General features: G+C 44.3%; 1 protein-coding gene across 6 annotated transcripts in view; it reads left to right on the forward strand.

Annotated features, from left to right (window-relative positions):
• The window catches only part of St6galnac3 (ST6 N-acetylgalactosaminide alpha-2,6-sialyltransferase 3), a 551,413-nt gene that overhangs the window by 401,923 nt on the left and 125,630 nt on the right, over positions 1–23,860 (forward strand). Inside the window, exon 4 of one of the 6 annotated variants that reach the window (XM_045138462.1) lies at positions 19,066–19,125. The exons of the other annotated variants lie outside the window; for them this stretch is intronic. Coding sequence (XP_044994397.1) covers positions 19,066–19,096 — 31 coding nt within the window. The 3' untranslated portion in view covers positions 19,097–19,125. Of the gene's footprint in view, positions 1–19,065; positions 19,126–23,860 lie in introns of those variants that run through there. 6 annotated transcript variants of the gene reach the window in all.

A 23,860-nucleotide genomic window follows, 5' to 3' on the forward strand; every position in this document is an offset into this window, starting at 1 on the left:
CAGCTGGAATCCCCTTGGTGGTCTACCATGGCACCATTGGAGAGCAATGTCCATGAAGTAGTGAAGACAAGCCCAGCAGCAGTGGGCAGGGCAGCATGTGCATCTGTAGGCTGATGAGTGAGGTGGGCCCTAGAGCTCAGCTTCTCGGGTTAGTGATGTTGACTGCTCAGTCATAATCTGCAGCATCTGCTAAGAAACCAGAGCCGCCAACTAAGGCTGCCTGGCTGTGCACGTGAACCGCAGTCAAATGTGCTCCAGCCTGGCCGCGTGGAGTTTGTGTGAAGCAGGCGTCAGCAGTGAGGGGCGCCGCGGGATGGAGCAGTCACACAGCGGTGGCTCCTGCTCGACACCAGCCAGGAGGCCGACTGACGAGAGAATGAAAGCCCTGGAGCCCTGGGACGCTGCTTACCGGGCGAGAGTCTGGAGTTCGCTTCCATGGGCGCATATTGCTGGGTGGCAGCTCTCACAACATGTGGGGTTTTTTTAGTGGTCTTCAGTGTGAAGTTAGAATTGAAAATGGTTTTGTAACCACAAGTAAATGATCATTATAGCCCTAGTTTTCTTGATTTATTGAATTCTCTTTCTCTTGCCTATCAATTGGCCGTGCTATTGGGAAGGCAGCATGTACAGCTGAATTATTTAAAGCTCAATTCATCCCTGAAAATACTTATAGATAGGAAATTAGCCTTCTATTACACTGACCATTCTTTCTTTGGGAAGAATGGAATCTATTCATACAGAATGGTGAGTAGTGTCATGTGGATTTTTACTTATTCTTTGAGACCATATATCACTTATTTTTGTTTCTGAGACAAAATGCCTGACAAAAGTCAGGTTAAGGAAGAAAGGGTGGATTTCAGCTTACAATTCCAGGTTACAGTCCTTGAGGATGGGGAAGGCGTGGTGGCGGGGGATTGAGGTAGCTGCTCTCATTCAGCCCAGTGAGGAAGCAGAGTAATGATGCTGCTGCTCAGCCAGCTCTCCCCCCACCCTTTTTCTAAAATTTTATTTATTTATTTATTTGAGAGCGACAGACACAGAGAGAAAGACAGATAGAGGGAGAGAGAGAGAATGGGCGCGCCAGGGCTTCCAGCCTCTGCAAACGAACTCCAGACACGTGCGCCCCCTTGTGCATCTGGCTAACATAGGACCTGGGGAACCGAGCCTCGAACCGGGGTCCTTAGGCCTCACAGGCAAGCGCTTAACCGCTAAGCCATCTCTCCAGCCCTCCCCCCTCCTTTTTTTTTTTGTTTTTCGAGATAGGGTCTCTCTGGCTCAGGATGACCTGGAATTCACTATGGAGTCTCAGGGTGGCCTCGAACTCTCAGCGATCCTCCTACCTCTGCCTCCCAAGTGCTGGGATTAAAGGCGTGCGCCACCATTCCCGGGTAGCTCTCCCCTTTTGATACCGTCCAGGATCCCAGGACACAGAGTAGTTTTGCCTATAGTTAAAGTGGGTCTTTCCACCTCAATTGACTTGCTTTTTCAGCTTTCTCTTTTTTCATTAGTTGTATACACAGTGTGTCAACAGCCCTGTTGGTACCATTGTTAGCCTCCTCCTGTCCCCCCTCCATCCTCACTGGGGAATGCGGGTCATGCATTGTGGGGGTGGCCATCGGTTATGGGGAAGAGGCAATGTCTCTGTGTATAATGACCCTACGTGTGGCTCTAGCAATCTTTCTGCCCCCTCTTCCACGAATTTCCCTGGGTTCATTTTAGGTCTATTTCAGTGATGAGGTCTTGTGAGCCTCTGTGTCTCTGGATATCTGGTTTGGTAGGAGTTGAGTGTGTCTATCTCCTTCACCCTTGTGCTGGTACCAGGTTCACCAAGAAAGCAGCACTCTTGCTCACTTCCCCAGTTACTCTATGGTTTCACCTGGGGCCCTGGTGAGGTGCAATGGGCTGATTCTCTCCTCAGGATCTGCATCCATCTGAAAAAGAGAAGCAAATTCTCCAAAAGACAGTGAAGTCAGCATCAGATAAATGGGATAGCCATTACTATTTTAGAGAGAATTTAATAGGTGTAGGCCCTCTTGTAGCCCACGATTGGTGGAAACTTGATAATGGAGAGCAAGCTCATTTTGGGGATATGGTTCTGACTTGTTTCCCAGAACCAGGTATGGGTTCCGTTCCACTGAGCAAATCCATTAGTCATATCAAGAGCAATTGGCTACCTACATCGCTGTGTGCACTTTCGCACTTTATTTGCTGCTGAATAGCAAAGACCACAAGTTGCTTGAGCAGATGTTGGTCATTTCCCCCAGTCGCCCATGTAGCACCTTCTGGCACTAGATGAGCTAACTGTCTGGGGACTGACTCTCTTCCAGATCCCAGCCAGGTCACTCCGTGTTCCATCCCAACAGCATATGGTGTCTTTGGCAGCAAGGTCTTACCATTAACCTTTGGTGGGTCATCAAGTACTCTGACAGAAATCTGTCTTCTTTTGGGAAACTTTGTAGGTCTCTCTGATCAACAGCTCATTGTGGATGTTAACCACTTGCTGGTACTGGGAGTTACAGGACAGTGCCAAGGCAAAAGAAGGAGGTAAAAGATAGGTAGTATAAGAGAGAAAGAGAGGAGAGAGAGAGTGAGAGAGAAAAGCAGGAGAAGATTAAGGTTAGTCTTAATCATACTGTCTCCAGGGCCCTGTGATTCAGGTGTTCCTTCTAAGGACCTGATGAAGGCTCAACCATTTAATTAATTAACCACCACAGTTAACTTAATCCAGACAGTCCCTCTCAGGCATGCTCATAGATGCTCATAGGCTCAACTAATCCAGACAGTCCCTCTCAGACGTGCTCAGAGGCTCACCTAATCCAGACAGTCCCCCTCAGGCGTGCTCAGAGGCTCACCTAATCCAGGCAGTCCCTCTCAGGTGTGCTCAGAGGCTCACCTAATCCAGACAGTCCTTCTCAGACATGCTCTAGCCCTCATCAAGTTGACATAGATATAAACCATCACAGACACAAGGTCCCTCACTGAACCTGGAGCTTACTAATTCAGCCAGACTAGCTAGCCATTGAGCCCAGAGATCCTCCTCTTTCTGCCTCCCTACTGCTGAAATTACAGACACATCCTACCACATCCAGTTCTGTGAGTTTGAGGACCTGAACTCAGGCTCTCATGCTTGCATGGCAAGCACTTTACCCACTGAGCCATTCTCCCAACCCCTAATGTTATTTCTTAACACGGCTGCACAACCCTCGCCCCATGTAAAACTGCTTCATGCACAGCTGCAGGTGCCAGCCAGAAGCAGAGGCTGGAGCGCTTGGATGGTTTAAGCAGAAAGATGCCACTGGCTCCTCCCTGTGGGTTTAGCCTAAGGCACATGTTTTAGCTCCTTTTAAACACTTCTCATGAGCATCAAGAGTGGAGACATCAAGGGAATTTGAAAGGAGAAAGGAAAGGAGAGAGGTCTCACAGGAAGGCAAGGAGTGGAAATTCCACACCCTGGGATTGTGCTTTATTTAGTTCCCGCCCTTGGATGGCTTTGCTGCCTAAGTCCAAGCAGAGCCGCGTACACACAAAGAAAATGGCCATGATCCAAAGGCCCACCCTGGAAATAGCACCAAAGGGAAATGAGAAGCTCACTTCAGCGCTTTAACTCACAACGCAAGGCTGAGACACTTTCCATTTATAGACTCTCCAAACCTTCAGAAAGAGTCTTTTTCAGGTGTGAGTGTATGCGTGTGCGTGCCAGGAGGAGGCAGGGAATCCTGAGGTGGTGATGGTTCACATGCCCACTTCCCAAGATAGCAATATTTGCAGAAAGAATGAAAAATCACTCTCCTGGAAAGAGGGACCGAAGAGTAGAGACCCCACAGGACAGGGAGGGTGGGGGCCTGGTTTTTTGTGCTTGGTTGGAACTGAGCTTGAGCTGTGGTCCTGTCACTTAGGAGCTGGGAGACATTGGGAGTGACATTCAGCTCTCTGGGCCTCAGGGGTAGCCGCTGTGAAATGGGGACAGTAGTGTCTCCCTCCCAGTGTTTTCGTGAAGAGTGCGGAAGGCGAGACGTAGCAGCACACTGAGTCTATAGGGAATAGAGAGCAATTGTGGCTGTTAGAATTAGTCACAATTTCAGCCTTGCACATAGATGGTTTATTACTGGAGTATTTATAATGTAAGGAAATAAGGCCCAGTTCTATTTTTGTGAATGGTTTAATTTTAATGTAATATTAGGAATTCATTCTACAACAGAACAGTTTACAATTTACTGCTGTGCTAAGATTTCTCTTCTGAAGGATGTATTTGGGGGATTTTGAGGAATTATTGTCATCTTTGGCAAATAAGAATTGACCTTCTGGCTGTTCCTCTGGTCTTGGTTGCAAATTTTTAGATATCAGCCAGTAAGCAGTGTTCTAATGCCAGGGTCAAGAAACATTTTCTGTGAAGGACGAGGTAGTAAAAATGTATCTTTGCAGGAACATGGGGTCTCTAGCACAGTCTTGTTGTTGTTGTAGTTTTAGGAGCGTCCCTTAATACCATAAGCATGGAAAACCAGTCCACTGGCCGAGTTTGGCATGTTGTCTGCTGAGCCCACTCTAGGGCAGATTCGTCTTTTTCATTTCAAGTAGGCTTGTGCTAATAAGTATTTTTAAGACGAGTGAGAAGACATAGGTTGCCATTCACAGTCAGATGTGTGCTGGGCTTGTTGGTTTTCGGATAAGATGGGCCCATTTTCATTGGCTCTCAGAGAGGGTAGATGACTTTGAGGAGCAGGGACCATCAGGCACATTAATGCTGAACTGCATCGCGTGTGTTGTGCAAATTTCTTTCTCCTTCTCGGAGGAGCCGTTTGGACCTAGGGCTCCATGGCATCAGGCCTAAGTGACTGTGAACATCCTAAAATGACAGTCATGATGCCCATTATGGAAATGACCAGCTGCTCACCCAGTCCAGTGCCACCCCCAGCTCTACTTGGGTTTTTATAGGTAGCTTCCAAGTCCCTTCATGGCCCGAGGTCTTTGACTTCCTGCGGCTCATAGGGAGGAGACTCCTCCTCCTGGGCAGCTAGTATCCCTCTCAGCCTCACCGCCATTGTCCCTCTGTGGCCCCAGGAGTGAAATAATCTTCTGGAAGCCAGAGTACAGGACTGCCTTGACCTTTTCTTTGGAATTCTCTGACTCATGCTCCCAGATGATTCCCTAGAAACACCCAGAGAATCGGTTGCCCACCTGTGCTCTGTCCTTCTGCCTTTCCTGCTTATTACGAAAATGCCTGATAATAATTTTAATGCATTTCAAGTACTCCAAAATACTTACTGCCTGCATTCTCACCTTTTAATTCACTGCTTTTGAGGTGACTACTGTATTTTACATTTACAAAGACAGATAAGGGCCTTGGGAGATACCTCAATGGATAAAGTGCTTATTGCACAAACCTGAGCACACGGGTTTACATCCCCCCCGCCCCGGCCCTATGTAAAAGCTGAAAGCTGTGGTGGGCTTCTGTAATCCTGGCATACTGACAGCAAGATATGAGGCAAAGACAGGAGAATTTCCTAGAAGCTTATGGAGCAGCTAGCTCGGTAGATGCTACAGTGAGTGTGAATGAGAGATCCTGCCTCAAAGGTGGAAGGCAAGGTGCAGAATGATGCTGCAGATTTGTCCTCTGACTTCCACACATTTATTATGGCTCATGCAACCCCCCCACACACACACAGAGACAGAGAGAGAAAGAGAGAAAGAGAGAGAGAAGATATACATGCCAAAAAAAGACAGATGAAACAATGCCTTGATAATCGAAATTTCTTACTTCTTCCTTTCACCGTTCTCTTTCTGGCCAGACAGCACAGGTCAGTCAAAAGGGCACTTTTGCTGAGACACTGGTCTCTTGCTGTCTTCTGTGAGAGGAAGTTTTCTTGTTTGCTTTCGAGGCAGGGTCTCACTACTATCCAGGCTGTCCTCGAACTTGTGGTCTTCCTGTCTCTGCCACTTGAATGCCTCGGATTAAAGGCACATGCCATGACACCGAGTGAAGAAAGAGTGTTTTGAACTGCAGTCATCTTTGCATTGTTGGTGGAGATTATTTTAGGAAATAACTTCGGGAGGGAGGCATCGTATCAAGATGCCTCCCATTTCTCCCAGTCCCATAGAGTTAAACAAGGTCTTGGTGTCCTCTTGGCCTATAAGTATTCCCTTAGTATGTCAGTGTGTCAACTCTTTACTTTCCAAATTTATTCATTTTGCAAGTCAATTGCATATAAAAGCTTTGCTTTTTATAGTCTGGCATGGTGGTACACACCTTTAATCCCAGCACTTGGGAGGCAGAGGAAGGAGGATCGCCATGAGTTTGAGGCCACCCAGAAACTACATAGTTAATTCCAGGTCAGCCTGAGCCAGAGTGAGACCCTGCCTCGAAAAAAACAAACAGACAAAAAAAACCAGCTTTGCTTTTTATGACCTATGGCATACTGACCTGAGGTCATAAAGCTGTCTGTAATTCCTGGTTGATGCAGGCAGCAGACACTCCCACATCGTCACTAAAGATGGGAAGAGTGGTGGCAGTCCTTCTCTTCAGCAGTCATTAAATTGCAACACCAATCTGTATTAAGTGCAAGGATAATAATTTAGAGGATTTTCTTATTATTATAGTGCAAATTAGCATTCACTTATTCAACAGAAATGGATTTGAAAAAGAGATCCCAATATCAATAATTGTTTGGAATTCATTTTACCCAGATAAATGGTACTGGCAAGACTGATCTTGTACATTTCTGAATACAAGATTGAGTTTCTTATAACTGGGTCTCGAGTTTGGATGTCACCTTGTCCAGCTGGCATTCCTTGCCTGATCTCAGGTTTCTTCCAATGTGAACATGAGTGAATGACACATGAAACAAGCAGATGGAACCCAAAGGTGATATTGGATTGGCAGAGTCAGGAAGCCATAGATCTGAAAAAATATAGAATGTATCACTTAGAACAGTCCCCTAAAGGAGATGCATTGTGCCCCTGGCTGTTACAACATGTTAGGTCTCCAGGAAGAAAATCAGAACCTTTCATTAGTCCGCTGTGGGACTGTCAACACCTCAACCCAAAACTCATTCTCTAAGCTTTCCTTAAGATCACAGTAAAATTTTATGTATGTTCATTGCTTAAGGGAAGATACAAGCATTCACTACTCTTTTATATTCTCCTACAAAATTATCTATCACAGCAATATATACCATAAGCAAGATACCATATGCCACATGCTTAAACAGTCTCAGCAATTTCCTCTCCTTTTTGTTATTATTCTACTAATATTTATTGCTACTATCCTTGAAGAAATACTTAGAGTGGTCATTTGCTAACTTCTGGTTCATAATAGACAAAATTAAATTCATACCATGACTGCACCCTGCAAACCATCCCAATCCTGCATTATAGAGGATAGTAGCATCTATAGAAAGATTCTGCCAATGTCCTCTGTGAGCTTGCTGATGTCTGGATTAATTCTAATATAGTGTCATGTTCTAGCATTCTTTGTTTATGGAGATGTGTGGTGTACTGTTGTTTTAAATCCACACACATCAAGAAAATAGGCTAACTGGTGGACATTAAGGTACTTTCAGTTCCATGATGAGTAAACACTAGAACTTGTTGCTAGAGGAAACTATAGCCTGAGAGAAAAGCATCACAAGGTTTCAACGAGTTTTAGCTTGGACTCCAACTTGTAGGATGAAAGATTTACAGTAGGTGACCTCTCTGGGTCTCATTTAACCCTAACATCTTACAAGACTATAGTTTCAAGCAATAATTGAATATGGCAACCTTTTATGGTCCTTTATAGATAATTATTTTTTACATGTATGTGGTGTTTGTGTGCCATATGTCTATTTTCATATGCATATGGGCTGGCACATATGCATGTGTGTGCAGGCTAGAGGCTAATGCCTGGTGTCTCTCAATCGCTCTCCATCTTGTTTTTTTAGGTAGGGTCTCTTGTTGAACCTATAGCCTCCTGACTGTGCTAGTCTAACTATCCAGAGAGCCCTTGGGGTTCTTTCTCCGCCTCCGCAGCATTGTGATTATAGGCCTACACCACCATAACTGGCTTCTACATGTGTGCTAGGGATCCAAACGCAGGTCCTTTTGTTTGCACAGCAAGCACCTTACCCACTGAGCATTCTCCCCATCTCCTAGACTTCTCTTAATGTCTGAGTGATTCTTGATTTCCATTGGTTCTGCTTGAAATTCTTGTTTCTTTCAAATGGAGATTTCCTAAGAGCTATTATTTAAAAGTATCCCAAATGTGCAATGTGCAGAATTAAATATAACTTGCATTTAGGACTTCAATAATCATATTTTGTTGGTACATCATATTCACTCTCCTGTGCGATTAATGTTAAACAACAAAATAGTATTTCTTCATCAGGTAGCATTTTAAACTGCATTGTGGATATGACAGATGGTATGTTACCAATGCATTAGGCTTGCTTATTTTAATATCTAAGCAAATGCAAAAGTTCTAGAAATATTTTACATGCAAATGTCTGGAGCTCCACAAGGACCTATAAAGGAAATCTGTACTCTCTAACTTCAAAGCCTTCGTCTCAACAACTAATCACTTGACTATTTCCAAATCAAATTTCTTCAAACAAATCAAAGACATTTGTCCTCCCCAAGAACTAAGTTCAGTGGCAAGTGTGACATTTGAAAACCAAGCTGCTTGTTGAGATATTCGTGTACTGACAAAGGCACCCAAAATTTCTTTCAAGAGAGGAGAAATACCCTTGTTCGTGCTTCAGTGACTCAGAAATTTGTCAAAGAGAATTTTATCAAATTTTCTTCATACATATAAAAAACAACCCTCACCTTTGCAATAAGAGCCTGCATTTGGAATTTCAGCCCAAGAGATTTTTGTTCTCTAAAAGGTTATAAGCCCCTGAGATTTTCTTCCTTTGGAGGTGTAATCACTGTGTTGCTTCTGAATTGCCAACAATAACATTGATTAAGAGGAGGGAAACGAGGAGATATTCCACATACCAACCTCACAAGCGACCTCACAAAGGAGAAATATTTTAAACTCCATGGCATTTGCAGTGAGTAGGATGAAGAGTCCAATCTGCTGGGTAGTGGAGTGGAAAAGAAGAGAAGAGAGCAGTAATGGGCAATGATGGCAAGTAACTAACCTTTCCCCAGGGCCTCCTCTGTGCAGGGCACTGTGCCCAACTCCTCACATGCCTCCTTTTAGTGAACCCACCCAGCAGCCTTGTGATAAGGTGCACTTTTGCCCACAAGACAACAGAACTTTGCAAACATTGAATAACTTGGAGACGCCCACACCCAAACGAGGGGATTCACTGCTTTTCTTGTTGCTATTATAAAATACCTGACAAAAGCAATGTAAGGCAGGGAGGGCTTATTTTGGCTCAAAGTGAGGAAGTCATGGCAGCAGAAGCCTGAAACCACTGCTTGCATTGTATCCACAGGCAAGAAGCAGAATATAATGAATGCTGGTGCTTAGTTTGCTTTCTTCTTTTAATTCCATCGGGCACTCCAGCCCAGGAGTGACATGCCTCATGATGAGCATGGGTCTGGCCACTTAACCCCAATCGAGAAATTCCTTCAAAGACAAACCCTAAGAGTTTTCTGTCCTAGATGAATCTAGGTTCAATCAAGTTGATAACAGAGATTATCATCCATCGTAGCCCAATAGGTTTGACTCCAAAGTTTCTGTTCTTAATTTTTCAACTATGCTACTAGCTTATCTATGGGAAGACAAATAAAAAAGGCCTGGAAGAAAAAGGTAACTAAAATCCATGAAGACCCAGGTGCACTAATCACTCACCCTCTTCTTATGTGGGCCAGCTCTGAGGCCAAACTTCAGAAACCAGTGACGACTGACTACGTGAACCATGGAAGACAACCTGCACGTGTCTAGTTCCTCAGCCCTCACTAGTCATCCATTCTAGTGTGTTCTTGCACCTGTGCATTGCCCATGGCTATTTGACACACTCGAGCTTCCATTCCCAGTTCCGACAGATCCATAACGAGTAGAAGGCCAGGCAGCAGGCTCTCCTCTCATTCTTGGCACATGAGTTTCCTGAGACCATGTTGTCCTTCACATAGGCCAGTGGCTAGTTAGAGTTCATCAGGCCTAGAAAAAAGTCTTGATTTTGAACATTTGTGGGGATATTTCTTCTCTCTCCCTTTAGTCTTTTCCAGTCAAGATGTTAGCCTTTTTAGATGCGGTGCTGGCTTGCACCACCTCTCTGGGTGATGAGAACTGTGAAGGTAGTAGCTGCACCACCCCGTATCTCCAGGGACCAGCACGGCATCTGGAGTACAACAGTGACTTAGAAAACATTCGTATTCAGTTAATGAATGGATGTGTGGGAGGATAAAGATACTTAGCTTTGCTTATGAAGGTTGCAGGTAATTGGATACTATTATTGACTTTTGTGAGAATGTACTATTGGGAAATATTGCTATTATAAGGTTTACAGATTCCAGAATTGGAAAGTGTGTGTGGAGGGCAGAGTGGCAGTGTATATGTATGTGACATGCTACTGATTTATTAAATGAATATTTACTGAGAACACGATTAGCCAGGACAGTTCTAGGTATTGGGGCATATTATCATTGGCCATTATAAATTAATGAATAACTTCTGTTTTTAGCTCCCCCTCTTTTTTGAGGTAGGGTTTCACTCTAGTCCAGGCTGACCTGGAATTCAATATATAGTCTCAGGGTGGCTTTGAACTCTCGGTGATTCTCCTACCTGTGCCTCCCAAGTGCTGGGATTAAAGGCATGTGCCACTCACCACACCTGGCTTCTACGTCTCTTTTAATATTTTTGTGAGGAGAAATTCTTATGCCTTGTGTCTGGATGAAAATGCTAATCATGGATACTAAACATTCTAAAATACCTTGATGCCACAAACTTAGTCTCAGTTCAGTAAATTGTAGTTATTCTTAGGTCCATGGGATAATCAAAACTCGGAACTTGAGCTAACATTGTGTTTCCTCCCCAGGTAGGGGTCCTGCATGCGGGAGGGGAGTGAGGACCTCAGCATTTTCTATACTTTCTCTTTCTTCACATTCCTCATCTCTTTTTCTCACCAGAGATCTGCCAGTTCGGACTCTCCCAAGTTAGTGCTGTATAGGTGGCAGAAGGAAAGATCAGGTTGCAATAATCCCTTGTCACCTAAGTTACTCTTTTGCTATTAGTTCTCCGAGCTAGAAGGTGTTTCTGCTTGATGTAGCTAGCTGAGGGAGCATTAAAGGACTTATCTGAGCTGTCCTTCTGGGCCTCTTCCTATGAGTGCTTACCATAAATAAACAATACTCTATTCAAATGGTCCCAGAGCTGGAAAGAACAGAGAAAGCCTCAGTGTACATCTCCCAAGCAGATTTACATGTACAATGTTAAAAAAAGAAAAATCGCATCTGAGCTCTGTCTCTTACCGAATCTACTTCTATTCCATGGGGAAACTTCATGACTTGCCCAGAAGTCTATGCAAGTGCAGGTTGATTAGTAAGAGCTCCGTCAGACATTGGTCCTCTTTGTCTCCTGCCCAGAAAAAACAGACACCCATCTCCAAAGGCTCTTCTTGAAGATCTCTCTAACAGGTTTGAAATGTAGGTGGGGAGTTTCCAATGAAACACCTTCATCAAGCTCTCACCACACTCTGCACCTGTTTGAGTCTCAAAGTGGTGACGCTACCTCAAGGACCCAGGAAATTTTCTCTTAAAAAATCTGCATATGGGGAGTTGGCCTTTGAAATTCCAATCTTTTCATTGCTGGTCTTTGAAACACGAGTCTGTGAGGTATATGGGTGTGTGATCTCAAGTGTGTTGAACACAACTTGGAGATGCTATGATATCACTATTTTGTTACATATCCCTTTAAATATATTCAGTTCTTGATGTATTTGGTGGCACAGATCTCCTATCCCAACCCTTGGAAAGCTAAGGCAGGGAGATCACCACTTTGAGGCTGCAGTGGCAATGGTGAGTTACAGCCCTGCCACATAGTGAGTTAGAGGTCAGCCTGGGCTACCTAGTGGGTTAGAGGCCAGGCTAAACTACATATTGACTTAGAGGCCAACCTGGAATATATAGTGAGACTCTGTCTCGGAAGTAAAGAAACAAAATGGATTTGTTGTGTCTTAGCTATTGAATGAAAACTCAATTTGGGTATTTCCATGGTTTCACTGATATCTTTTAGAGAACAGAAAGTGTTCCTGTCATTTTAAGTAACAAAATGCCATCACAAGTTAGTATTTTAAATGTTCCTGCTTATATAGCAGCAGAACCTTTCCATTTCATTCAGATCTGCAGCTGCTGTTTCTCCTCTCAGTGGACCTGGGAGTGTTGTCCTGCTTCCTTTTCCGTCTCTGGCTCATTTCCGCTCAAGCCAGCTGCTGCGCATGGGCTGTTTGCGGTTAAAGCAAGAGGTGCGGATGGACAGACTCAAGCATGTGCAGTTCTGCCTCCGCTGACCTCATGGGCTCTACACCCAGCCAGGATTGAAACGGCACCTCTCATGGCACACTCTCCTTGGGTTCTCTGCATGCCTCCCCTGCAAATGGCCATGGCTGTCTCTACTGCCCAGTTCCCTTGATGCAGGAAATGCACATTCCCGTGATTACAGTCTTAGTCCTTCCATACTCATCCCACAGTTCCTATGATTTAGGACAGAAAGGGGGACAATGCCCATTTCTATCTGCTAAGTTTCCAGTTTCCATCACAAAGGCCCCATTGCCCAGAATGCAGCAAATACAACTCACAGGTCTATGTCTACCCAGCTGCTGGAGACAGACAGGAGATTTCCAACTGGCCTTGTTAGAGCCTCTTTCATGATGATCAAAGTAAGGAGGAAGGCATCAATTGGGGAAAGGATCTCACACCACCACTCTTGCCAAAGAAACTCCCCCTCATTTTATTTCCTCTCCCAAGCCTTTTATGCCCTCAGGGTGGCCAGGCTGCTTATGAACCATGTGATGAGTTTAGCTGTTGCCCTTTTGAGTCCTACATCCCAGTCTGTCTCACAAATCCCTTTGGTGTCCGTCAAAACTTCAACTTTAACCCAGATGTGAATCCTAACTAGATGCCCAACTACCCCTTACTGTCTGCAGCCTTGCTATCATTTCTTGACTTCAGAGTAAAACAGACTCGAGAAAAGTAAGGGGCCTGCTCCGTGGTTAGAGACTACTTCTGCCTTCCGAGGAGCACATTGCAACCCCGAGGACTGGAGGTCCTGGGGGTAGGTGGGCAGGGGAAACCCCATCAGCATTTCAGAGGCCTGCAGAATGACTGGGAGGATCTAGCATCAAGTCATAAAAACCTTAAATTATACACAGCAAATAAGATAGGAGATTAAGTGACAGATTTTAGAATTAGTAAGCTTCAGTGGGGGAAGTGTGACAAAAAAGAAGAAACAAAATTTTAAATCACCTATTATTGAAAACAAAATATCTCATTATGATGACAATAAAAGCTTAATGTGGCTCACCCACGGTTGAAAGGAAACTGAATACCAATGAGTTGATTAGCTTGTCACCAATGCCACAGCAAGTGCATTAGGACACCAAACCACCTTGTATGTCATAATATCATGGAAACACAAGAAGGGAGATGCATGTCAGCTGATTTTCCATCACTCTTCTGAACACTTGAGATGACTAACTCATTAAGAGCAAAGTTGATTTGTTTTATAGTTTTGACACACAGATTTGAAAGTTCCTGTCTTGATCTGGTGGACGTATGCATCTTAGGCTTCTGTAGTGCGAAGCAGTGGGAATTCATGGTATAGCAAAGCCTCCTGCTTCGTGGCCAAGAAAAGAAAAAGAAAAGGCATAGGGCCATACTATGCCTTTCAATGGCATGACCCCCAGTGACTCGAAGATATCCTACCAGGGCCCACCTCTTAAAGTTCCCAGCACTTCACAGTTGTACCATGGAGTATAGAACAAGTCTTGAACACGTGACCCTTTAAATAACATTTCAGATACAAACCCCTGCAATATGCAAATCTGAGTTAACTGGGAAGGTAAGCTACAGTGTAGAACTACCCACCATACCTACAAATGCCCTGGAGAAAGTGAAAAGCAAAAATCTAGATGGAGGGGCTGGAGTGATGGCTTAGTGGTTTAGGTGCTTGTGTGTGAAGCTTAAGGACCAAGAACCCATGTAAGCCAGATGCTCAAGGTGGCATGTTTGTCTGAATTTGGTTTGCAGTGGTTAGAGGCCTTGGTGCACGGATTCCCTCTCTCTCTCTCCATCTCTTTCTCTGTCAAATAAATAAACAAGTAAATAAAATATTTCTAAAAAAACCAGATAGATTCAGAATAAGTGGATGAATAAAGGAGGGTGGGGTTAAATATGTGAAACTAAGCTCATGGTTTGAGAAGTATGGGAGCTCTAATGATCTGCCGCAGGGTGAGGTCAGTCATGCAGGTCACGAACCGTGCCTACCGAAGTTTTTTTGAATGGAAAGCAATCTCCAGATGCCCTGAGATTGGGGAAATTTCTTTCCAGCCCTACAGCCTTAGTTCACCTTGAGGGCTAGCTTGTGGGACATGAGCTAGAAATGGTGTAGAGGAGAACATAGACATTTTCTTTTTTGGCTTTTATCTTTCATCAGCCTTTGAAAGTTGAATGCCATCTTTGGAAGTAAAGAACATCTTTTGTTGGAAGTTTATCAAGTAGTTTGAGAGGCAGATGCTTCTGGGTAGAGTTGGCAAAGTCCAAAAGACATGACCTACAGGCACACTGGAGAGAATCCAATGAGTTGGTACTGCAGAACTGTCTATGAAGGGAGAAGCATAGAAAAGAATGCTGGGAGTGTGAAAGGAAGTCTCAAAAATGTGGCTGTGACTCTGCCTCAGGTGTCTCTTGTCAATTCTCCCCCTCTGCTCCTGGTTTTGCACTGCGGTCTCAAAGTACCAATTTTTGATTTTGGTTATCCATTTCTCAAATGTTCTCCTGTTATTTTGAAACCTTTTTGCTTTCTAAACTGTGAGCTTTTCTGGGCTGTCCCATGGGAATATGCTTTCCTCTCTGCTTTATGTGAGATAGAAGTGTGTTCTCAACCTTTCAGAATAAAAGACAGAGTGAGTGCTGAAATCTGATCTGCATCTGTTTTGTGTTAGCCAGACTCTGTGTCACTGTGACGTATATCTGAGAGAAATGATTTAAAGGAGGAGAGCTAATAGTGTCTCATAATTTCAGAGGTTTCAGTCCATGGTCAGATGTCTTTATGGCTTTTAGGCTCACAGTAAGGCAGAAGCATCACAGAGCAAGGGCATGATGGGAGATCTGTTTACCTCACAGAGGTCAGGAAGCGAAGGGAAGCCGCAGGAAGGCAACAGGACCAGGGTGTGCCTTCAAAGCCACATCGTTCTACCAAGTCCCAGATCCCACATTTTCACCTCCTCCTTAATATTTGGTTGAAACATTAGCTATTGATTATGTCACAGCCATCATGGTCTAATCTAATCTTGAATAATACCCTCTCTGATACACCCAAAGGTGTATTTTTCTAATCTTCTGGGTTTACTTCAATCCATTCAATCCAGTTTACAACCAAGATTATCCATCACACATACAATGTGAGTTTATTTGGTTGTCTTTTAATATTGTACTCAAGTAGAAGAGACATTGAACTCAGTCACTCAGAACAGTTTTGCCTGAGTATCAACAAAAATCAAGAACATTCACAATCTGAAAATGTTCCTGTGGGCAGCTAATGTAGCTGCCCACCCTTGTTCTCATTATAGCTCCTCTGTCACTCTGGGTAGGTCCTTAGCGAGACTTTTTGCCACTATCTTCATATATACATCAATTTCAGGAACTCTGTGATTATTCTTAAATACTAGAATATATATCATCAAAATGTCTTTGTGTCTTATCACAACCTTGACTAAATCTTGGGGCAAGATTCTGAACAGCAGTATCTGAGCACATGTTTTATTTTCATTGAGGATTAAATAATATCTTGGCCACTTCCTGTGCTCTCTGGAATCCATGTAAACTTATTTCTGACATTATGCTGGGGGGAGGGAACCCTATTTTAATGTCAAGTTGCTCTTTTTTCTTGGAGTAACATTCAATCTTGTCACATAACGTTGTTACATATGAACTAAGCAGGCATGTAAAGGTAGTATTGCTTATTTTGACTGGGAAATATGCTGAGAATAATGCCCTAGGGTGATCTTAAACAATGATGGAAAAAGCTATATTGTTAATCAGCATAAAGTAATTCTAAAGGTTGTGGAAATCACCTTCTTACTTTCATAAATATGAGATTTTTCTTACCTTCGTTACTTTCTGATAAAGGTCAAGAAGTTTCCCTAACTATGACATCTCCAGGCCCCTTCAGTGTCTGGTCACTTGGGGGGGGAACAGCCATTCATGGAGAACACTGGAAATATGGGCTAGTGGTAAAGTCTTTCCCATGTCTGTGATTCAGTTACATTTCAAAGGCCAAAGTTTCATCATCATGCTCTGCCACCTCGCCAAATACTTTAGCCACACTAGGCCTTAGCTCCCTCATATGGAACTTAAGATGTTTACCGCCTGATTTTCCTAAAAATCATTTCCAAACTTAGATTGTACTTAATTTGAATCGGACAGACATCATTTAGAGTGGTTTGTACTGAGTTCTAAAGAGAAACAAGTGAAACAGTCCATCGAGACAGACGGGGTTATTCAACACTCCAGTCTGCGCGGCAAGGTTCATTCCTCCACATGCAGGATGATGGGATTCTCCGAGCAGAATGTCAGAAGTGAGGCTGCTGGATGTTTAAGGCGACATGGACTTTAGAGAAGGCTTCTATGACCAACATAGGCAGTTCTCAGGTGTCACTTAGAACATGCTAGCTGCCTGTCAGTCGTGACACGGCAGAGGTTCGGCTGGAGGTGGCTCTTACCACAGTGGTGGCCGGCGTGGGGGAAGCACGCTGGCTCTGGTCAGGTCTCTGCGTCAGACCAGTTGGCACTTTCATCTTTGCTTATGGTCTCAGGCTGTTGGCATAGTCTACTCTGGGGCTCGACATAGAATGCTGATTTACTCTAATGACTCCCCTAGGCTTGCCAGCGGAGTGCTTAGGCCGTCCTGGGCAGCATCTTGCTATGCCTCACACATGCACAGTGTTCTCGGGAAGCCTACAGACTCTACCCCGACACCCCCAAGCCACCACCTCAGGAGAAACCTCCCTTTCCTGTGGAGGGAATGGTGTCATTAAATCCCATCCCAGCAGACCATGTGCTTTAATGATGACAAGCCCAGACTAATTATATTGACTTGTTTGTCACCAGTTTAGGAAACCCATCAAGCAAATGGACTGAGACAATTTCCATATTCTTATGTGCTGAGTAAATGAGAAACAAATGACCTCTCCATATGTCTGAACCTGAAGCCACTGCCCTCTAAGGCCGACTGCTCTGTGGCCACAGGTGGGAGGGAGGCCATTTTGCCCGCTAACACTTCCTTCTTCACGTGGGTGAGGAAACTTCAAAGTCTCACATTCATTCTTTTATGTTTTCATCTCCTTGGAAGAATTTGTTTATGAAACATACAACTTGGCACTGTGCCAAAGGTACCAGATGGTCTTTCTCCTTCAGAAGACCTCCTTGTGAGCGATAATTACCCTCCTGTGAGATTCTCTGAGGAAAGAGGAGCCGTGCCCTCTGCGATGGGAGGAATTGGGGAGGCCCAGCTGTGGCCAGGCTGCTCTGCAGGGAGCCTTAGGTCCTGGGGACCCCCTCCCCGCCAGCTGCTGTTCCACAAATCAAGAGGAAAGGAGAGGACTAGGACAGGGTCCCCCGGAAGACCACTGTGAAGTGCGGGATTAGGTGACAGGCCTGGAATATCCGAAGCCCACAGACCCAGAGGCTCTTTGTGTGTACCATGTCCTTCCCTTTACTATACATATCTCTGTGAAAACTAGTTTATGAGTTAGACACAGTAAGAAAGGAATGACAATAATTAGTGATAAAATAGAAAAAAGTCTGAAAATGTATTGTGATAGATGTTGTTTACAGGGCTGGGTAGGTAACCCAGTGGATAACATGCTTGTCTCACAAGCATGGAGACCTGAGCTTGATCCCCAGAACCCATGTAAACCCTGGGTACGGCGGTGTGCACATGTAATCCCCGCGCTGAAGGGGCAGAGCCTGGGGGGGTCAGTCTAGCCTGATGGGCGAGCTCCAGGCAAATTCGAGACCCTCTCTCAAGAAGAGGTGGGCAGCACATCTGCTCACGCTCCCTGTCCTCTGGCCTGCACACGCGTGCACAGACACGCACCCACACACGTGAACGTACACACGGAACTCACCAGGAGACGGAGGGCAAATCTGTGACTGCTCTCCTTCAGTGAGGCTACGGACCAAAACTAAGGCTGGCCTGGAGAAGAGGTTTAGGGGGATAAAGAAGAAAAACAGCCCCTCTGCCTGAGAGTCCTCGCTGAGTCCCTCGCTGTGCTGACTCCTCCGTGGTCTTGCCTGTCCAGCAGGAAGCCTTGTCTGTCCTCCTGTCGGTGGGAGCAGCTGAGGCTGAGAGGGAAACCGTCCACACACGCCCAAATGGAGCTGGTACATTCAAAGCCAGCACTGTCTGTACGAAAGCCCACGTCTGTGGAGCTGAGTGCTCATCTCTCCCTTCCTCTCCTTCCTTGTCTTTCTCACAGAAGACCAGCCTGTGGGGGGACTGTGGACGCACCCTTCCTTGTCTCTCAGCGCCCTCACTCTCACCACAGGACAGACCTCGTCTGAAAGGGGAATGTGGGGGAGCCTGAGCCCTTTAGGTTGGTCAGGAGAGGGACCACCACACTGAAATACACTCAGGTCCCCCTGTGACCGAGTTCTCTCTCGTATCCTGGGCACTAGTCTATGGCCTGTTCCAAGGTCTGCCCTGGGACTCCATGTGGTAAACAGGAGAGATTGTCACAGTTTCTGGGCTAATGTCCTGACGTCCACATTTCAGGTTGCTTTGGTGGCTGAGGCACCATGAATATGCAAGGTTTAGGCTGGGAGAAAGTAACAGGCGTTCTTTCCACATTCATTCATGCCTTTTGTCACCAATAGAGTTTACAGATTTTTTGATCACCAATTGGCTCTTTCTGTCCCCAACAGGCTGGAAGAAACCCTTGGAGAGACAGTGTGAGCGCCACCTGTCTCCAGCACAAATGAGGCACATGAAGGAATATTTTGAATTTGAGGATCAGTTAGGTGACCTGATGGCTTATGATGTCTGGAGCGATTTTGATGAACAGGGGAAGAATGTTTTAATAAAACCTTGCCTAACCTTGCTTGAAGCCTAGTTGCTTGATCCTACAAATTTGCACTACTTATTACCTAATTCAAGGGAAACATTCACCTTGTAAAGAGGTCCCATAATTCATCCTCCATTTTCTAGTCTTCCCAATTTACCATTGCATAGACTGTGAGGTCCAGAGTCATTAACGAACTTTGCTTCTGTATTTTCTCAAGATGGCACAGCAAAGCTGGAGAAAGAAATGCACTGAAGTCTAAATGACTGTCCAATGTCACTTGACTGGCAAATAGCTGAGATGAGACTATTCCTCTATTGAGATACATCAAGCAGCTAGCCTTAATACATAACAACTCTTTATAAAAAAGACCGACTACCAGTATTCTGCATAACTATATATTAATTAAACAGCATAAAAAGTAAATAATGATAGGAGGATTTATGAAAGGTTAATTTCTTTAATATACAAGTTCTTTACAGATTAATAAGAAAAATGAGAACAACCAAATTAAAATAGGCAGAGAAGCTATCTAATTGAACAATGACAAAGAAAACAAGAAAAGATACTTAAATTTATTAAACATATTTTTTTGTTTTGTTTTTTGAGGTAGGGTTCTAGCTCAGGCTGACCTCGAATTCACTATGTAGTCTCAGGGTGGTCTTGAACTCACAGTGATCCTAGTACCTCTGCTTCCACGATGTTGGGATTAAAGGCTTGTGCCACCACACATGCCTTTAACAGATTTTTCAAAATTAATTGGTGATATTGAAAAAGATCTTGATGAAAATGTCATGTGTGGTAAATCCTGCCTATAATCACAGCACTTGAGAGGTGAGGCAAGGGGCTGTCATGAGTTCAAGGCCAGTCTTGACTACAGAGTGAAAATGTGTCTCAAAAAAAAAAAAAAAAAAAAGGTCAGGGCGAGAGAGATGACTTAGCAGTTAAGCACTTGCTTGTGAAGCCTAAGGACTCCGGTTCAAGGCTCAATTCCCTAGGACCCATGTAAGCCAGATGCACAAGATGGCACATGCATCTGGAGTTCATTTGCAGTGGCTGGAGGGGCTGGTGTGCCCATTCTCTCTCTCTCTCTCTGCCTCTTTCTCTGTCTGTCACTCTCAAATAAATAAGTAACCAACTAAAAACAAAATAAAAATGTCAGTCTTGATATACAAAATGTAGGTGGTGAATGGGAGAAAACTTAGGAGCATGATTTAAGATTTTTTTTTTTTTTTCTGGGGAAGAACTGGTATTATGTTACAGAATGGTAGTAATGCTCACATCTGCAGTTACTTTATTCATAACAATGGCAGTTCTTTGTTTGAGTACATGGTTTCACAGGGTTTATCCCAAGGTTGCTTGGCCCCATGTGTGGGACACAAAGGGGAATGTGCATCTAAAGGAGGTTTCCTTGTTTTTGTTTTTGTCCACCCACCACCCCCTTACAAATGACAGGAATCCAAGAGCATGGAAGAAACTGGGAACCTAATTTAACCCTCAAATAACCTATATCCTCCAGCTATACCTCCTCCCAAAGTCTGTAATACACTGTAGTGCTTTCTGAATTACCTAGCAGATATTTTCAGGGTCCATTTGTCTCCTTTCCATCTGTTACTTGAGAGGAACCAGTTGTGGCCCCACATTAAATGCCTTTACTAGAAATTTTTTCTCAAAGAAAAAGAACCCACATGTTCCCAAAATGTCAGGAAAATTATTATCATTTATTCATTAGGTGTGTATGTGGGATTTTACAACACAGCTGTTAATCCTACTTCATGCTAAATGATTTTTGAAAGGTTTGTTGATATAATCTTAAGCTTGAAAATTTTGATTTATTCCTCCCAGGAGTAATGGCTAATTTGTGATCAATTTCCCACATTTTAATAAAATTCAACAAGGAATTCTAATTCTCCTAAATCTGTGTTGACTGAGATTTTTCAGACTAACACATCTTTCCCAAACTTTAATCTTTATTCAAAATTAAGTAATGAAAAGCTTCCTGTACTGTCAGGGACCTTGAAACAACATAAAGGCGACCATATTTCTTTCCCAAGGAGCAACTTTAAGAAAGTAACTTTGGGGCTGGAGAGATGGCTTAATGGTTAAGCTCTTGCCTGTGAAGCCTAAGGACCCCAGTTTGAGGCTCGATTCCCCAGGACCCATGTCAGCCAGATGCACAAGGGGACACATGCATCTGGAGTTCATTTGCAGTGGCTGGAGGCCCTGGTGCACCCATTCTCTCTCTCTCTCTCTCTCTCTCTCTCCCTCCCTCTCTCTATCTGCCTCTTTCTCTCTCTGTCACTCTCAAATAAATAAAAATAACAAAAATTAAAAAAAAAAAAAAGAAAGTAACTTTGGGCTGGAGAGATGGCTTGGTGGTTAACACACTTGCCTGCAAAGCCTAAGGACCCAGGTTAGATCCCCCATTACCCACATAAGCCAGATATGCATAAAGTGGTACATGTGTCTGGAGTTCATTTGCAATGGCTAGAGGCCCTGGCATGTCCATTTTCTTCCTCTCTATCTGCCTCAATCTTTCTCTCTCTCTCTCAAAATAAAATAAATAAATAAGATTTTAAAAAAAGAAAATAATTTTTACTTGGACACTTATGGAATCAATACAAGGGTAAGGAAAGTATTCAAGATATATTTTTCAAGAAACAGACTGAAGAGTAGTATTTTTGGTAAATCAATTTGTGCTAAATAGAAAGGCTCTCCCAGTAGCTGTTACCTATAATTACACATAACCACATACCGGTAAATCTGCTCTGAGGAGATGCACCATGATCCCTGCTCAGTCAGTGTCCGTCAGACCCAGGGAGGAAGAGGAGGTCGCAGGTTTTCTTTCTGCTCTGAGTCAGTGTGAGGAAGACCAGCAGAGGAGGAGGGTCACAGCCTTCTCTTTGTACCCTGGTTCAGCACTGGAGGTGAGGTACTTAGCTAGAATGCTCTTTCTTCCATTTCTCCTCTTCCTTCTCTGTCTCCTCCTACGTGCCCCTTCTCATTTCAGTTTTGCTTGCTATTACCTGGGGCCAAGTTAAACCATTGACCTCTGGGTGAGAAAAGTCAGAGCCGAGATTCATGACTTTTACCTCTTTCCCGTCCATTCCCACCAAAGCCCCATTTGTGCCCCAAATGTGTACATGAAGATGCATAAGCAAATTATTCAAAAGACAAGATCCTTATCCCAGGTCTTACTCCAAGTCTCACAAAAGCACACGTCAGGGAAGAGGCAGTCATTTGGTTGAGCTGAAATAACAGGCATGGTCAGCTTGTGTAAATGGGCTGAAAGAAGAAAATTCCATGAGGTGAGTCAAAGAAGAGAGAAGACCATGCGTGGTGGGCAAGCTCACTGTAGCTTTGCCAAATAAGTAGAACCAATGACAGAGGAGCAGGACATCGGGGCAGTGGGCATGGGCATGCTGTGAAAGGAAGATATCCCAGGAGCTCCTCTGGAAAGCAGGGCCTCCAGCCTCACTTCACTCCCAGCATCCTTAACAGCACCCAGACAACAGACATACATGTCTTCACAGTCAACAGTTTGGATGCAGACAGTCACTAGAACTGATTCAGAAAATCAGTGAAATCATAGCTCCTGATCACATCAGAATTTCTATGACACCTTTGGATGTTTTTGATGGTTTCTGCAGTGTCATACATCATACATCACATCCTCTGAGTCCATCTCAGAGCTTGAAGAACATTGAGTGACACACTGCCCTCTTGTACAGAGGAAACAGATCCTTATCTCTGGACTGCAGTAGCTCCCCCCACATATCTCATTGATACAGCCAGGTCTTCTACTTCCTCAAATCCAGAGATGGCATCCACCTTTTCTGAGATAAAGGGATCACTTCCTGACCCTAAAGCAAGATCAGAGGTCAATTAGCAAGTGAGAAAAGAGGAGGGTCTGGTCAGATAAAGCAGGCAAAAGTGCCTAGCATCTCTCTCCAACCATCTTTGGTCATATTTAAGTTGCTAGGGTTGCCCCCTAACAGTACCTAAAACGGGGTGGCATAAACAATATAAATTTATTTCTCATAGGTCTGAGGGCTAGAATTCCAAAATGAAGGTGCTTGAGCCCTTTCTCCTTGACTGTGGGTGAGTCTTCCACCTCTGTCTCTTCCTTTTGGCACATCTCTGTATCCATATTTCCATTTTGTGTAAAGGCATCAGTCATTCTAGATTAAATTTCACCTAGAGATCAGATAACATGACACACCATTTAAAAGTTGTGTGCCATAAGCTTTGTGTGTTAAAGTAAATGAAACCAGGGAAACTTTAGAAAACTGAAGGCAAGAGACTAAGAGGCCCACGAACACTGAGCTCGAGGCGGACCCCCACCGTGCGGTCGTGCTTGCAGCCTGCTCTCCGCTGCACTTGCTCGGTCACGCTTTTCCACACGCACGCGCAGTCCTCGGGCCTCACGCCCGTGCTCTCACCCCGACCGCGCACAGCTTCTGAACAGGGCTCAGCTGTTCTCCACCCACATAGGAGCCCCACTGGGGACCTGCCGTTTGCTTTCACAGCACTGCCATGTGGTCTGTTTTGTATTTTATTTATTATTATTATTTTTACCACTATATAATGGTCCTCTCAGAGCAGAACTGCTGGGTTAATTCCTGCTGGGGATTACTGATAGGTAATATAATCTGTTC

Source organism: Jaculus jaculus, chromosome 19 (assembly GCF_020740685.1).
Source record: "Jaculus jaculus isolate mJacJac1 chromosome 19, mJacJac1.mat.Y.cur, whole genome shotgun sequence".
Classification (NCBI taxonomy): domain Eukaryota; kingdom Metazoa; phylum Chordata; class Mammalia; order Rodentia; family Dipodidae; genus Jaculus; species Jaculus jaculus.